This window comes from Triturus cristatus, chromosome 7 (genome assembly GCF_964204655.1).
Source record: "Triturus cristatus chromosome 7, aTriCri1.1, whole genome shotgun sequence".
Taxonomy (NCBI): domain Eukaryota; kingdom Metazoa; phylum Chordata; class Amphibia; order Caudata; family Salamandridae; genus Triturus; species Triturus cristatus.
In genome coordinates, this window is record NC_140590.1 from 1,583,330,775 (window position 1) to 1,583,348,579 (window position 17,805).

General features: G+C 42.0%; 1 protein-coding gene across 2 annotated transcripts in view; it reads left to right on the top strand.

Annotated features, from left to right (window-relative positions):
- The window catches only part of CSE1L (chromosome segregation 1 like), a 458,899-nt gene that overhangs the window by 59,401 nt on the left and 381,693 nt on the right, over positions 1-17,805 (top strand). For both annotated transcript variants that reach the window (XM_085619429.1, XM_085619430.1), the window contains exons 2-3: positions 5,600-5,686; positions 5,855-5,997. In XM_085619429.1, coding sequence (XP_085475555.1) covers positions 5,602-5,686; positions 5,855-5,997 — 228 coding nt within the window. In that variant the 5' untranslated portion in view covers positions 5,600-5,601. The remainder of the gene's footprint in view (positions 1-5,599; positions 5,687-5,854; positions 5,998-17,805) is intronic.

The following is a 17,805-nucleotide window of genomic DNA, read 5'->3' on the forward strand; positions in this document are numbered from 1 at the left end:
GTCTTCAGTAAATGAATCTGGCTTCCCTCACAGGAGGGGAAGCTGACCCCACCCTCTTTGTACAGAACCCTTTGCCACCTGTACAGACCGGGAAATGAGCTAGTCTGGCATTTTCACCCTCAGGCTAGTTCCACCTCAAAGGTGGGCTGCCTGAAGTGAAGGTGACATTTCAAAGTTGGCCATCTTGGTGATGGCAAACCTAGGAACTCTGGTACAGGGCTGTTGCCAGTTCCCACAAGAAGTGGTCATAAAGGGGGTGTAGTGACCCCAGGGGTATGTAGCCCATTGGCTACTACCCTACACTCCCCTAATGCCTCTAAATTCAGTATTTAGGAGAGCCCCGGAACCAGAAAAGCAGATCCTGCTGACCTACAAAGAAGGACACTGAAGAGCCATAGAAGACTCAGGGATGTGGAATTCCTATAGCCCGACGCCCAGTACATATTGTTTGGGGTCAAGGGCAACAGGTTTTTATGTGTATTTTGTCCTTGGGACAAGTAGGCCCAGCCCCCTGCAGCACACACCCTTAGGCTGCCAGTGTGCAGTACTACAATTATGGATCAGGGAAGGGCACTGTCTGCAGTTAAGGTATTATTTTTGTTCGTATGTGAATGATGTTCAAACTTGTATATATGGTTCATTAATTGAAAGCCTTTATTATTAGAGTGAGCGCTCTACGTAAATGTTGTAAGCTTGACTGCACTACTGACAATGGTTGCAGTATAAAAATGTGTACACCCGTTTTCAAAGTTTAGCAATATGAGGCTATAGCTAATGCTCTCTGATGGGATGCAAATATTTGCAGAAGATTGAAAGCAAGATTGATGAATCTTTGCTTTCAAAATAAAAAGTTGATTAAAAAAATGAATGCAGGGAAAAATCTTTTAGCTAAACTACTGTAAACTTTCAGGTACCATTTCTTTGCAGCATCATTTAGTAATATGTGTTGGTGCATGCTAGTATTTCCCAAACAATTCATAATGGAAAATCAGTGTAACCAGTTTCAATAAGATTATGGGAAACAAAAATAAACAAGCATTGGCAAAGTCAGTAGGTCTGAATTTGGTGCCCAGCTTTTTAGTTTTGTCAATGTGACTTGTTTTGGCATAGTTTTTGTAAAACCTTATTGGTGTGGGAGCTGCAGTGCCCTCACGATTATAACAAACATTGGCAAAAGCAAAAATTGTTTTTGGTCTCAAAAATCACACACTGCCACAGTAGTTACTGGCACTGAACAAACCTACTTTGTGTGCCGATATGTTCCTTGTAAAAGAACATAAAGCTGTCACTCACAGTGAAGCCAGCTGATACAGAGAGAGGGACAGGATATTAATAAGCGCAAAAGGTCATGGCCAGACTAAATTAGGGACCCAATTAAAGAAAATCTCAAAAGTGCACCCATGGTATATGTCCTTGCATTAAGTACAGCTTATACGGCTTTTGTGAATTACCAATAATATACAAAAGTAGAACAAGAAAAAGTACTCCTAGAAAATATTTGTGAACTGCATTTTAGCATGAGCAGATATGCAGGTATAGATTTTCTCATGTGAAAATCTGGGTGTTTGCAAATTCACTTTCCATTTAACCACTTTTTTCCCAACTCTCGAAGAAGGCTTCCTTCCATCTGCCATTATCAGGACTCAATTTCCAACATTTCTCAGTATGGGAAAAGATTAGAGAAAAGTTGTTGAAAACCCTTAAAACATGCAAATTAGTAGGTTTGCACTGACTGAAAAGGGCATTTTAACCCTGGAACTATTGCCTACCACTACCTTCAGCCCCAGTATGTAGATCTGTGGAAACATGGCAACATAAGGAATTTGCAAGTAATCAAACACAACTATGGTATGAGCCCTGGCATAATCAGATAAGCTATATTGGAGCTCTTATATAATGAGATTGCTGACATTTGTCGCCGCAGTACATGGCACCAAAGGGACAAGTGGATCTTGTTCCAGGACAAGTATATTTTTGAAGCAACCTGCCCCATGGACAAGTAGATATTATAATAAATTCCACACCCCTGAAGACTGAAGAGCAGCTGACTTGGCACCAGCCCTACCGGCCTGTCTTCTGTTCCCCCATCAAATTGCACCAAAGTAGTCTCGTCCTGCAAGCTGTAGAGCCTCCTAAGCCTGGGAGGACTGCCTACCTTCAACAAAGACCCAGGGACTCCTGTGGCTGCTCTCCTGCAGGCACACCAAGAATAACCGCAAGGACTTCGGACCTACCCAAACCCAATGCCACCAAGCATCACTGCACCCTAGCCCCCCAGTCCGATTCGAAGTTAGCCAATGGTTTCAGCGAGGTCCCCAAGCCCTCAAGAGAACAATCCCACTTTAGTTTAAGCCCTTGTGAATTCGCCGATGCAGCCTGTGTATGCAGGTCCCCTCAACCGCAAGTGCTCCCGGGCGTAGAAACCAGACACCACAAAGACACACTGCCCCAGCTCGATGAGAATAGGTCCACCAGTGTCTCCACGTCTCCTAGCATTGCAAGACTTGAACCCACTGGTTGGTTTAACCCGACAGACCTCCCAGTCCAAACCTGCAGCCTCTTTTTACAAAGACCGATCCCTATTGACTAACATTGTGCACCCAACGCTGTATTGCATCACTGAACCTGGCTGTCCTAGTGCCGCTGGAGATGGCAGTTGAAATCCTTGCGAGGGGCAAAGTTGTAGGCTGTATCCCAAGGAAATACTCTCGTAGTCGGATAGTCGTTACATGAGGCCCCGCTGAAGCTGGCGGCTGATATCTTAGCCATGAGAGCCTACTGAAACATTTGCTACCGCGGTGAAGCTAAACGCATGGGAAACCTGTTTCTTTAGCCCAGCGAAGTCGTGTCATAGCTTAATTGGTTCGGGTAGTTTGGTTTCAGTCCTCCCATGGCTTTAAACCAGAATATTTTCAAGTCCCACAGCATTTCACAGATTGTGGGAGAATTCCAGTTAGGCTCTGCCGAATGTCCAAGGAGCTAAGGGACAGCACTGAGGGGGTCAGGATTCACTCTGCAGAGGCCACTAGCGGGGTCAAGGGCAGATCCAGTTGCAACTGGTCAGGTTTGCACTTCAAGAAAAAGGCCTCTTGCAGCTTTTTTGGTACCTGTAGCCACACAAGAGGCCAGCCAACTTACACTTGGCGTCCTTCTGTTCTTCCACGGATCCAGAAAGTGTTCCGAGGACGATACCGTGGGGTGCCACATTTATGGTTGGCACAGCTAATTAGTGGGTGGGGGTGACTCCTGGCTCCTCCTAAATCAATGGGGTAAAGGTTCCTAGGGGCAACCCTACCCACTTTATCAGCACTTCCTGTTTGTCCTACTCCAAACAATTGAACATTTACACTTTTTTGGGTTTGGAGTCTGCCTGGCTGGGGGGGGGGGGGTCAAAAGTTTGCCATCCCTAGCTCTCACCTTACATTTACTTGTGAAAGGGCAGGTATTTCACAAGTTAATGACTTTTCGTGAGTCCATCCTAACTGGTCTTTATGCAAGGGGTAGAAGAATACTTCCTCACACTCAGGCCATCGTTACTGCTCTGGGAGCTTAAGTCTAAGCTCATGGACCTCTCTACAGCTGTTTGATCTATCTAAGCAGTTTTCACTTTTTAAAACTCAGCTATGATGAATTTTTTGAGCTTGCATCTCAGTTTCCTACATTTTTGTATCAAACCATATGTTGCTATGGTTTTTAGTAGCATGGGCACCCTTCTTGAGTATTTGTTCAAGTCAGTATTTGATTTGTTACTTTGGCGAGTGCTTACGCAGTCAGGTGGCTGATTCAGACTGCTAATAAAAACTGAACATGATTTCAGAACTGAAAATAATACTGCATTTGTGTTCCACGTCACACTTTGTTTTATATTTCACAAACAATCCATGTCTTATTTTTTTTTTTTTTTAGTTATAAGCTTAAGTTGCTTGAAACATTTGTTTTTCAATAACTGATGAGCAAGTAGACATTCATGACATACGGGCGAAAGGCACGTATGTACATTTATATTCAAATGTAATACATACAAGGAAGGTATGTACCTTCACTCTAACAAGTACAAGCCCATTCGCATTAAAGTGAGTGGTACAATTGGACTCTGAAGGTAATTTGAAACTTCATTGCTTGTTGATTTTGCCAACTTGTTTCCCCACAAACCTTAAAGGACTAGTGATGATTTTTTCGTTCCATGATTAGCATGGCATTGTGCACAGACTCTCACCTGCACTATTAACCCCATTTAAATGTTATGCATGGGTTAACTAACTATGATATAAACCAAGGCAGTGGTGCTGCGCAGGTTAACAGAAAGGGATGGGAGGGGCAGACCTTTATTATACTTGTGTAGGGGCATCACCTGAACTTAGTGGTTGGTATATGTTACTCAACCCAGTACTGACATTATTACTATAGTCTAATTACTTGCACCGTCATAAACAAACTAAACTTGCATATAAAGGCAGTGTACCTATATCACCAGTACCTTGTAATTTCCCCATTTTCAGGAAATATAATAGAAAAAATGTTTTTTTTTTATAGGGAAAAGTGTTGAGTAATTAGAACTTGTCAACATTTTCCTTTCCTTTTTGGGGTCCAACAATTTGTCTGAACTCGAAATATGTAAAGATGTTTGTGCTTGAAACATGCATGTCATCTCCATAATCCTCCACCCTTTCCATCAGGTTTGTCATTCAGGTTTCGTACTTGGGGTCTTATGTAGGACTACCAGGTAAATGCCCCTTTTCATGAATATAAACATGTTTACAGTTTTTCTGGGATAAAAACTGAGCTGCAGTCCAGCTCAACAGTTGTGCAAAACTCCCTGGATATACATTTTGTTTTCTTTCCTAAGACACCAGAGTGATGCTCTGATGTGAAAGGGAGAACCCAAAATGTCTCACTTTTATGAGAGTGGCTTCATAAGAGAGGGGCCCTTATCCTTCAGTTTAGCCAATGTGGTTGGGGTAGATACCTGCACAGGGAGTTTTGAGGTCTTACAGATATATCAGAACTTTGCTGCTCTAACACCGCTACAGTAGTAATGAGACCTGATTGAAGATTGGTCAATCGCTGTTCCTTGATACAGTCTACCAAATGATCTCTCAGGGTGCCTCAGCATGCACAAACTGGTTAAAAGGCTCAAGTTTTAAAACATAGGATATAGTGCAGAACAATTTCTGTGCAGTGTTTTCTTTCTTAAATATAAAGCCACTCTTGGTAAGATTGGTGGCCTCATTGGGCAGGTTAGCAAGTGCTAGTGAAAATGAAACCCAAAGCATTGGGAGTTCTGCTTTTAGGGTTAACATACGTTGGTGAAATGCACAGAGTGACATGAAGTTGCTGGAATCTTTTCTGAAGCATGTTGGTGCACTCAGTTTCCCCCATCTAAAATATTAAGCAATACATGTTTTGAATCCAAGTTCTTCTTAGGAAAACTTACACATTGTGCTATTACTTGGGCCAAAATACATTGTCAGTTAACGTGCTGCAGTTTCTATTTTACTTTAGTATATACACTGTTTCAGTGGTTGCTCAGCTTGAGTTTGGAAACAATGCTTTAGTTGTATTGATGTTTACAAATGTAAATTGATTTTATGTTTTGCAGTCATGGAGATCAGTGATTCAAATTTACAGACGTTAACAGAATACTTGAAGAAGACTTTGGACCCTGATCCTGCCGTTAGACGGCCAGGTAAACTGCTAAGACTACATTAAAGCCTCTTACAAAACTGAAGCGTGATCTCTAAAATGAGCAAAATCTAAAGCATTATATTATATAATAGAAACCTTATTTCTATTCAATTTTGTGAACCCAATTTTTTGTTATTGTATTATACATAAAACTTTTCTTTGCTTCCAGCTGAGAAGTTCCTTGAGTCAGTGGAAGGAAATCAGAATTACCCATTGTTACTGTTAACGCTATTAGAGAAGTCGCAAGATAATGTCATCAAAGTGTGCTCTTCTGTAACATTCAAGAACTACGTTAAAAGGAACTGGAGGATCGTAAGTGAATAAAAAGAAGTAACCTTTACTGGGAAGTTATAATGTTCAAAATCATTATCTGCACCAAACATATATCCAGTGGGAAAATGACTAGCAAGATAAAATTGAGTGTGATGTAGTTTACCAGACTGTGAATGATTTTTTTTTTTTATGTTGCTCCCAACACAACTCCTCACCATAGATAGCTTAGCTTTGGAACAACTAGAAGAGCTCCCCTGGTCCTCAAGGTTTAAGCCCACACTGGAGACAACAGTCACCAGTGAGAGGAGTTACCTCCTGATGGGTGAGGGTGTTCGTCCTTGGAAGGAAGGATTCCTGCACAGCCTGCTGTAAGTGTGGGGGTGTCTTGTCATCTTTAGGGCCTAGTGATGATCTTGGTATCTCATGGTCTTGCCTAGAGTATTTGGCAACTTTGAATTCCTATTGGTTAAAATCTATTTGAGTGATACGGTAACAGTATATAATCTTTATTTATTCTTCACTATTGTTATTTATGGCTGCATGAAACTAATTTACTCAATCATCTAACGTTAGTTATTTGAATAGTGCAATTAATCAAAATATGTTAACCTCTTAGAGAGCTGGAAACTATTGTTCAATGTGAAGAAAGGTCCCCCTTTGAAAACACAATGAAGACTGAGTAGGTCTAAAAAGCTACAGATACTAATCCAGGATATTCTAGTTCATAATGGGTTGAATGCTGATCTTGTGCAAGGGAAATAGGAAGGTAGATGCTTGCTTTTTAAATGATTAATTTGGTGTTCACCTATAATGTGGGGTAGTGATTATTTTCCTCCATAAGGTATAAAGATTCTAACTTTTCCAAGCGTTATTATAAAGTAATCTTGTAAATGGTTTACTTCAATGAGACTTTAATGTAGCCTCTGCTCATATAATAGGCATACCTAATATTACCAGCTTTAGTGATGTAAAAGATACACTGCTCATCGTCATGAAAAATTGGATGAAGTTTGTTGACCGGTCTGCCCCTGTGCAGGTCACTGTTTTTCAAAAGCATAATCATTTTTGTCCCCTACATTTATTTATTAGTTACAGGAGTTACTGGAAGCAACTCTCACTTATGATTGGAGTGGGTCGCATATCAAACCATGCTCCAGTTATCTTGCATTTGGTTTGCAAACACTAGCATATGTCCCCAGGCCACCACTGTGAATGGTTACATCCCTTTGTCTTTAATAATAAGGCTTTCAAACAGTCTTGAGTTTTAAAAGAAGCCAATGTTTTCTTTAACAGGTTTCAAACAGTGTGAATGTTAGTCATTGTGTGAAAGCCGTAAGCAGAACATTTAAGGAGAACTTGTAGCTTAGTCTGCTTGTCTGAGGAAATCTTTACATGGCTAGATTTGATGGAAGCTGAACCTTTGTGTCAAAGACTGCAGCGGCAACTGTGGGGAAAAAAGATTATTAATTAAAATAAAACTGGATTCCTTCTTTACTAACTGCGGCCTTTTCGCCTTCATATCCACAGCAGACTTGAGATGAGATTATGAATTTGTTTGTATTTTCTGGGAAGGGATAAAGGGAGTATGTGAGCCCAGAAATTGTACAGGTGTAACATCTATTCAGAAGAGCAAGGCTAATCTGTATTGTAATAAACAGTATACGGTAAGTTTTTCCTCGGAGAGTGAAGCATTTGTCTATTTTCCAGTAAGTACTTACCTGTTGTCCCAGCTCCAGAACCTAGTACTAACCATTCAATTTCTGAGATTCTTTCTGAGAGTCTTTAAAAGATTTGGTCAATAATGTAATAGTATTTAACATGTTTATAATGTTTAACTTGCTCTGTAATGTAAGATTAAATATTGTGTGATGCAAAACTGGCTTGAAAAAAAATAATCCATTTTATGTCTCTGCTGTAGGTACCCTATTTGTGTCTGCCCACCTATCTGAATGTATTTTTTGAAGTAGCTTAGCATAGAAATCAGTTCACATATTTTGGGCTCAGATAGGCAGAGTACAATTAGAAATAAGTAAATATGGGTATTGATGACAGTATTTATTTAGGTTGGACCTGGCCTCCTAGGAACTATTCACAGAAATAAATAGTAACAAATTACAAATAAAGCAGGAGAGGCATAGAAGCAAGATAAGGCATGGATAGGTACATAACAGCATAAGGTAGGAGTGAGTATGGAGAATTGTTCTTTTGCTTAAGTGATTGTTGAGTAGATGGCTCTTGAAGGATTTCTGTAATGCTGAGAGGTTGGAGGCAAGCTATTCTATCTTTGGCAGTAGATTCTAGGTGGTAGGCCCTAGACAGGTGTCTCCAACCAGCCGATAGCGAGCTACCAGTAGCTTTCAGACCCCTTCAGAGTAGCTTGCAGCCTTGAGTTCATTTTTAAATGAGCACTGTAATAAGTGTTCTGTTTTCCTTTTAAATTTAAGGCCTGAGGTGAAGAATTGAAGCACTAAGGTATTTAACGCTCAAATAAAAGTCCTTGTCCGCTCCATATTGGAGCACAAGAACAAAATGTTTCTGAATGCTTTTTAATGGGAGAAAATTACAATGAAGAGTAACTTAATGAGTAAGTTACCTCTTCATTTTAATTTTCTCCCATTTCAAAGTTCCACATTTACAAACCGCAGGCATCTTGTTACCAGTGGCATGTAGACACTTATTTTGTTTTTATTGGAAAAATTTAAAGTGAAGAAAAATGTTACTATAAAACATTAAGTCTCAATCTTTTTCTCTACTTTAAATTAAGCCAATACTATCTTAATATGTTATGATACATGTTTCTTGAATTAACATTCCTCCCATTTAATCAAATGGCTGTATGTTTCTGTTATAATTATGGCATGTGTGTACAGGCTACTGGGAGCAAAATACCTGCTGTTTTTAAATGCAACACTTTGAAATGGGAGAAAATAAATTCAGTTTTATGGAATGCACATAAACGAACTTAACTCTTCAGTTCAACTTTCTCCCATTTCAAAATGTCACCTTTACACACATCTTGCTTCCAGTGGCTGGTAGACACGCTTCCATAATTATAACGGAAAAATGCAACCATTTTTTAAAATGGGTGAAATTTAATGTGCAAAATTTGGTTTTCATATTATGAATATTTTTGCAGGACATTTTTCAGCACTTTAAATGTCTCCCATTTAAAAAAAACATTTAGGTTTGTTTTTGCACACATTTGGCAAAAGGTATGTGCTGCGCCACAAGTACATAAGACATAGGCTGTCAGTCACACATATCCCATTAATTCACACACATGTTCATGCATCCTCCTAGACCACGCTTTCACTGACATACATGACAGCACTGTCATAGTGTACCTAGTCAAAGTATTCTGTTCAAACCATAGAATCTGGCTCTATCAGCATTCATATAGTTTAGTCAATTGAGCTGGGTTTGGGGGTGGCTGGTAACAATGTGTGGGTTGCTTAACCATCAGTCCCTCACAGTGATATTCGCTGATAATTCGCTCTCTTTAAATAAAAAGTTGAAGAACTCACCCTAGACAGTAGCAAGCTTGCTAATTGTAAGTGCTGCGATCTGCTCTAGGTCTCAGGGCGATTTCCTGGGAGGATTCAATTAATCTGTCAGATAGGAAAGTAAGCCTTGGATGGTGGGCTTGTGGATGTAGAGTAGCCGATTTTAACACCATTCTAAGTATTTTGAGATCTTCCAGGATGGAAAATGTGCTGATGGTGGGCTTGTGAATGTAGAGTAGCAGATTTTAACACCATTCTAAGCATTTCGAGATCTTCCAGGATGGAAAATATGCTGATAGTGGGCTTGTGTATGTAGAGCAGCAGATTTTAACACCATTCTAATCATTTTGAGATAGATCTTCCAGGATGGAAAAGGTTCTTGAATTCCTACTGATTTATTGATTTCACGGGATCAAATGATGTAAGGTAATCCAATTTTGGTGGCTTTGACAATACCATTGCATGAGAAACTGATCTCTGGTCTGGTGGTTAGATCAAGGGTTTTACATTCTTGAGGAGGCACATTTGATGGGAAGAGGTAAAGTTGTAATATGCAGCAATGGCAGCACCCTGGTGCATGATTTTGGGAAGATTCCATTTTTTCCAAGTGTTTAACTATGGCATGTGCTGGTGTCTTTTGATTGAAGTTAGAAGTATCTTCTCTAGCTTCTCCACAGTTGTAGACTTCTGCAGGTACACTTTGTGTAGGGGTTCTGTAGTTGTAATTCCATTTTAAGCCCAGTTTAGAGTCCACAATATGGTCTTAGACTTGCATAGCCTTTTGTTCTGAATGCTTTACCCATTCAAGAGTTTTAAAAAAGCAGTTCACAAGTAGGTCTACTCTTCATTGAATGTTTCATCCTTCATGTGGGAAGCTGACTTTATATGTAGTGTACAAAATGAGGTACACTATGTAGAAAGTCCAGACGACTCTTATAGGCCTTAAATTAATCCCAAATGCTCACGTTTGTCAGGATGGGAGCAGGCAGGCAGGATTTGGCGCCAAAGTCCACCAGTAGTCCACAGTTCTCTCTTCTTCGGCTCGTCACAGTCCTTCTTTTGTCAGCCGAATCTAAATTCCTGGTGTCAGGGTGGGCCCTCTAAATACTGTATTTAGGGGGGTGAAGGGTAGTAGCCAATGGGCTACTTGCCCTTGGTCACTACACCTCCTATATGTTATGTTATATGTTTAATAACTCGCTCGTTCACCAGTGAGGTTCCTTGGCGCTGGGCAATAGATGCAGCTGGAGATAATTTAATCATAGACTTGTCGGAAGAGCCAAGTCTTCAAGAGTTTACGGAAATGCTTATAATTCACAGTGGATCTAATCTCTAGGGGAAGGGACTTCCAAGTTTGAGGGGCCAACATGGCAAATCTAGACCCACCTAATCTCCTCCGTTTGATTGGAGGAAGTTCTTGTGCCTGGACCTGAGCTTGCAATTGGGTGCATATGTTTTGATTTGAGGATATAGAAAGGCAGGACGTACCATTTAGGGATTTAAACATGAGAGAGTGAGACAGCTTGACTTAAAAACCAAGCGTTGTTCCATTGGTAACCAGTGGTGTTTTTTCAACCGAGGGGTAATGTGGCAGAGTCTAGGCTGTTGACAAATAAGCCTTGCTGCCTGTTTTTTGAGCCAGCTACATTCTTTGATTAAGTAATTTAGTGAGGCCAATAAAGAGGGAATTGGCATAATCTAATCTAGAGATTACCAAAGCCAGCACAATCTGAATTAGGACGTAAAAGTAAAGAATCTGCCATTTTCCATAGTTCTTCGTAGTTGAACGAAGCAGGCAGAAGTGACTGCTCCTAGTTGTGGTTTCAAAGATAAATTCTTATCAATGATAATTCCAAGACTATTAACAGAATTCTTGGGTTTAGGGGGTCGCCCACCGATAGAGGCCAGAAGGAGGAATTCCACAGGCCTGTGGTCCACCCCGTCAAAGGCCGCTGAAAGATCTAGTCTGCCTCTATCTTCTCCCGCATGTCATCAAGGACTGGGAGGATAACTGTTACCTTTGAATGGGAAGGGTAAAAGCCTACCTGCTGGGGGTCAAAAAAATTGGACTCCTCCAGAGAAGAACAGAGGTGTCCGCCACATGTGCCTTCAACAGCTTGGCCAAAAAAGGTGGTAATGAAATTGGGCGTTAATTTTTCAAGGTGAGGGGGATCCACATCCATTTTCTTTGGGGGGAGACCACTATAGCCTTTTTAAAAGTGTTGGGTACCATGCCATGACTGAGGGAGTGATTAAGTAAAGATAGCTATCTCTGGACAATGTGAAGAATTCTCGGCGGGCAGATGGAACTCGACTTAACTTTAGAGAGAAGGTGCAGAAAATCATCCTTTTTTTGATTGCAGGGAAAGCAGCTAATTTGACAAAGTTATCTTCAGTGACTGTCAATTAACAGTGGGGCTTAGGAGGACACTGTCCTTTATTATCCTAATCTTCTCTACGAAAAAGTGTTGAGCATGTCACAAACTTTGTGTCGGTTTAATGGGCAGGGTCAGCCTTTCAGGTAAGCCAGGATTTTAGTAGAAAAGAAAGTTATCTTAGCATGCTTGATCTTTTATAGTCTTTAAGAAGTGACATAAACTTCTTTTCTTCTATAGAATAATTTGCTCGCCATTTCCTTTCAGTATGGTAAAGAGTGGATTTTGCTGTTTTTAGGTCTTGTGAAAACCAGTTAGAGGTGTCATGGCAACAAACTTGTTTTAATTTTCGAATAGGGGCATGTGCATTGCTAGCTGCAATGAGCCAGTTGCAGAGGTTTTCTGGCTGTCTACATCATCCTGGTAAGAAGGTCGCATAGAAGTTAAAGATTCCAAAAAGGATTTCGGATCCACTTTGGGCCAATTTCTGCAAAGCAGACTGGGACGTTGAGAAGGGTTTCAGAAAAGACGGGACCGATAACAAAAACGTAATCAAATGGTGGTCTGACCATGCACATGGAGAAATTGTAATATTAGCCACCGATAAATAAATGGTCCAGACCTGGTCTTATGTGTGGTCTTTCTCGTGTGTGGGGAAATATATATATGCTGTTCCAGATTTAGGTTGCTTAGTAATCGGGTCAGTTCTGCTGATGGAGATCCGCCCGCTTCTTCATTTGTCCAGTAATTCAAGTAAGTCTCCTATTAGCAAAATTATTGCATGCTCAGTGATCAGTGGGGACAGGGATTCAGCAAACAATTGAGGAAAGACTCATATTGCCCGGCGCTTTGTACACTGTGACGCAAGTAATAGAGGTCATAGGGGATTTTAACTTAATCAGAAGGCAGTCAGTAGAGTGGACGGTGAATGATGAAAAGGCTTTTTATTAATCGAGCAGCCTTTTCTGTGAGGGAAGCCAGATTCGCATACCAAAGGTGGCAGGTTCTTTAAAGATCCCTGCCTTGGAAATGCTAATTTGCAGGTCGTCCTCTGGGAGGGAATGTGAACACCCTCTACCCGAGCAGGCTTTGTTTCTGACCTCCTGAGAGCAAAGGCTCTCGCCCCTGGGGGTCAGAAACTTGTCTGTGGTGGCTGGCTGGCTAAGACCAGTCAGTCAGCACACTAGTAGCTGGTAGGTTTTCAGGGAACACCTCTAAGGTGCCCTCTGGATGCATGTATTAACAATGGCGGCTGGTAGGGAACAATGGCGGGAGAAGGTGGGGGGTGTTATGAAAAAAAGGGACACTTACCTGCTGGTCGCTCCCGCCAGCCAGCGCGTCTCCTACAGCTGTACCCAGAAAGCACACCGACTCCCAGCCAATCACAACCCTGCTGAGCAGCGGGACTGGGAGCCTAAGTATTTTACCACCCTGGTTGTACAATACAACTGGTGGAGAACATGCAAAGAGTGCTCGAGACGGCCGGCCAAACAGTCATCGGCACTTAAGGTGCAGCAGATATCGCGCCTCCCTCTGGGTCACATGAGAACCAGCTCCTCCCGAACCTGGCTGCAGCTGCAATGCTAAAAATAAAATGATAATAACGTTCCATTATTATCATTTAATTTTTCCTTTGCACTGCTTTGAAGCAGTGGGGCAATGCTCCTCCACCTTAGCGGAGGTGCCGTCGCTGTGTATTAATAAACCCATCACTGGAATCAGAGTGGTTTTATTAATACGAGATGTTTGATACCAAACATGTTTGGTTTCAGTGAAGCTATCATGTTGCTGGGGGACTTGTTTTCACCAGTGTGCAGTACATGCACTTAAAATCGCTTCCCTGGTCACTTGTACTGGCAGGAATTGAACTGGCCAGCCCAAGGGGCATATCTGCTCATTCAGATATGTCCACACATGCTGTATAGTGCACCCTGCCTTAAGGCAGGAAGGCCTGCTGAAGGGCGACGTATATCGACTGTATGCAGTGTCTGTAGGCATGGCTCATAGGCCAGTGTGCCATGTCTTGTTTTCACTTTTGTCTGCACCAAGACACGCAGCCTGCAGTGGCAGTCTGTATGTGTGGTCCACGTTAGCAGGAACCTAGTGCACTTCCAGTCCAAATTACATAGAATACCAGGCAAAAAGTGGCAGTGACCATCTCAACAAGCATTGGCATAGCCAATAGGTCTCGCCTTTGGGACCTTTTTAAGTGCTTAGCCATGCCTTGCGCCCTCACCCCTAGTACAGACAATGCTGTTTGCCAAGGAAGTTTGGTACCATCACACATAAACACCCAGAGTGAACATCACCTAATCGCAACATGAATTAAAGCAAGCTACCTACCAATATCCCACACGTACTGGCAAAGCTAATAGATCTGGTATTAGCCTGCCCTCCTTTCGGCTTTGTAAGTGCTTGTTTTGAGATATTCTTTTGTAAAACATTGTTTGGGAGCTGTCCTGAGCAATGCAAAAAAAAATACCACTAGCTAAAACGTATTTTACTACTGGGTTTGAAACCTGGGCGACCCCACTCACTTAAAGCCTGGGTGGCCGATATAGGCTCGTGTCATAAGGCACTGGGGCTCCGCTTCAGGTCCATGTGGACCCTCTCAAGGAGAGGAGCTTTCATGTGGTTTCTGAACGCCCCCCCTTTCATACCTTCTATGCCAAGAAATACACAGCATTAACTAACCCTTGCTTCAACAAGGAGAGAGAAAGCGATAACGCTCAAGTGGCTGAACTGCACACTATGGAATCAAAAAAACTCAAATTGTGTGATCCTAGGCGGATATAGGATTCCTCTGTGCCTCATTTGTTCATTCTTTCACGAATGAGCACCAGGAAATACTTCTGTTCAGAATATACACTGTACAGAAAGCTCTATTGTCTTTGATTTATTGGACTATAATATTGCTCTAAGTACAATACGGATCTAGGCCAGCTGTCTGTTGCCCCTGACAACTGACTTGCTTCTAGGTTCGCTAATGGCATTGTCGTTAAGGGAGGGGGGGGGGGGGAATTAATGTTTCGAACTTCAAGTTTAAGAACTTCCATTTAATAAATGCCTATAATGCAGTAATGCAATCTACAGCAGGGTGGTAAAACGCTTCAGTTGTTATGGAAATACACTGTTTTGCATTTTGAAAGTTCCTTATTATATATAACATGGATGTCTGTTGAAAGATTTATATTTCACACTCTGATGAGCTGGCGGGTGCGCAGTGGTACTTGGCGCTGTAGCCCCATGTGTCTTGCTGCATCTCGAGGTAGATGCTGCCGGTCCCAGGTGTTCAGGGTCACATGTTTTGCACGGGTAGGTGCCAGGTGTGGATGTTCTTACCCTCTCCAGCCCCTGCCGCCCCTCCCTCGGGTCTGTGTGCTGCTGCCACCTCCAGGTGTGAAATAAGGGAACCTGCCCTTTGACCCTCATAACGACTGGTGACGCCCCGATTAAGTGCTGCTCTTCAATACAGTACACCGCGGACCCTGTCGGTGCAGCACCGAGGCCACACAGTCACCGAAATAGAAGTCACCTGTACTATTCTAGAATAAGCCACATGAACTTGTACTTGGCACTCCATATTGGTGTCCAGCCTCGCGCCTCTGTGAGAAGCTGGAGCTCGCCACATGCAGATGAAGTCCTTTGCCCACGATCACACATTTTGGTCAAGTGTGGAAATCCACGAAGTGAACTCCGGGCTTGTCTGTATGTAACAAAATTTATGTGAGCACCTGTATTATTGATATTAAAGGAGCACTGTAATTAGTCATTCTGGTTTCTTATAAGCTTGGTGCAGGGCAAATTTAAAGCGCCAGCATGCCTATACCTGCACATTGTTGAAAGTCTCAGCAGAGGGGGGAAAGGGTTAATTGCCTGCACATGCCGCCAAAGTAAACAGAGGCCGGAAACGGGTGGGTGCTGGGGGGATCCGCAGTGCAAGATCTCGGCTTAGTCTCTCCAGTGTGAAACGAGAAGGAAGCAGGGGTGAGTGAGCACGGCAGTTCGGCGAACACGCTAATTAAAAACAGATGGTGGCATGACCCCGAACAGAAGGCGCCCCTGCTCGTTATCGTAGGCCGTGGGCGGATACATTTCCTGGGAAAGGTGGGACATGCACCCGCCTTTGCCCAATTACGTGCTGTCTTTTTAGAAAAAGGCACGCAAAGCCCAATAGAAAAATTGCTAAAAAAAAAACACACACTCTGAAAAGTCCAGAGTGATTCCAAGAGGTCCTTTTCCTAGAGCTGCGCATGCGTGCTGCGCTAGGCTCGACCTAAAAAGGGTCACTTCCCCACAGGTGCCTTCTGGGTGCATGTTTTTAATAAATCCATTTCTGGCATCATTATGGATTTATTAAGACAAGGTATTTGATACCCAACACCATAGGTTTCAGTAAACCCATCATGTGACCGGGTAACAAGTAATGACCAGTGCTCAGTACATGTACTTAAGATGGCTTTCCTATTCACTTGTACCATCTAGTAATTGAACTAGACAGCTCAGGGGCATATCTGCTCATGTAGACATCCCTCGCATGTAATATAATACACGCTGCCTTATGGCTGTAATTGCGATTGACATATATTGCATGCAGTGACTTTGGCATGGCACACAGTGAGTGTGTCATGTCTTGTTTTCCCTCATGGTTTGCACTATGTTATGCAGTCTGCGATGGCAGTCTGCATGTCGTTTCTGTGGGTCCCTTAAGATGGCATAACACATGTAGTTCAGATGGCTTGCCAGTTGTTAAATAAAGGTAGAACGAGGGAACACCTAGCTTCTTCACTTTTGACCTTGATCTATAGGATTTAGTGTCGTTATTTCATACCAGTCCCCAGTACGAGACTTTGTTATCTGGTATACCCAGATAAATCATTTTGTCCAACTGTGGAAATTCGGCCCTTTGTGTGAAGACAGTCCTTTAAGGAGGCAAAACATTCCGCTCCAGTGGCTGTTCATGTGCTGCTTGGCCATGTGATCCAAAGCATGGTTTTAGTTCATTGTACCAACACTTCCCACAAGCCTTTTGTGACTTAACCCCCCACTTCCTCCTTGCCATGTACCATATTGGTGTGGTGGTGCAAGATTAAAACCATATCCAATTCAAACAAGATGTTTGCCAGCACCACACTCTGAAGAAATGTGAAAGTAAAGTTTGTTTCTCAGTTTTTACTTATTGTTTTTCAAGGAAGGCTTTTACCATTGGTGTATTCTGTAGGAGAGAAATTTGATATGAATTAACTATGTAAATGTGTACCAAATCGTGCTCCCAAGCTTTCCAAGGCACATCACTGCAAGATTTGCTGTTTTTTTTATTAACCATGATTAGCTCTTTTCAACAACAAAAAAAAGCAATGGGTAATCTACCACCTACCAGGACATGTTGCCATTCCACAAGAAAGACATGTTTGCATTTTGTATGTGCCTTGTCATTGTGCTTTCTCTTTTTGCTGTAGTACTTATTCTCTGCTTAAGCTTGGCATTTTTGCCATGTATACTCTTCTGCAGCCCCCATTATTGTGCACAAATAGCTGCTGTGGAGGTTTGCTGTCTTATTGTTACCCTATCCTCCAGTCTGAAAGTTACTAATTAAATTCTCGCTCAAATGTAGATTTACTGCCTGAAAGTCTTTGGAAAGACACTCATCCTAATGGAGTAAAATCCATCCTGTAAATTATTTGACACTTAATACGCTACTGCTGAAATTTAAAGGACTACTGTTATTGCTGAGCCATCACATTTATTAGACTAGTCTCCTATTAGAGTTGTTTGAGACCAATTATTTATTGAGAAGTAGATCTATATCCAAATCCATTCATTGACTGCACGTTCCCACTTTAGCTCCTTTGACTAAGGTTTAGAAAGTATACTATGCAATATACCTTCAAGGACCTCAAAACCAAAAGCTCTGGTTCTTTTTATACCCACTGATAATCTTCAAATGAGTGACAATTACCTTATTACCT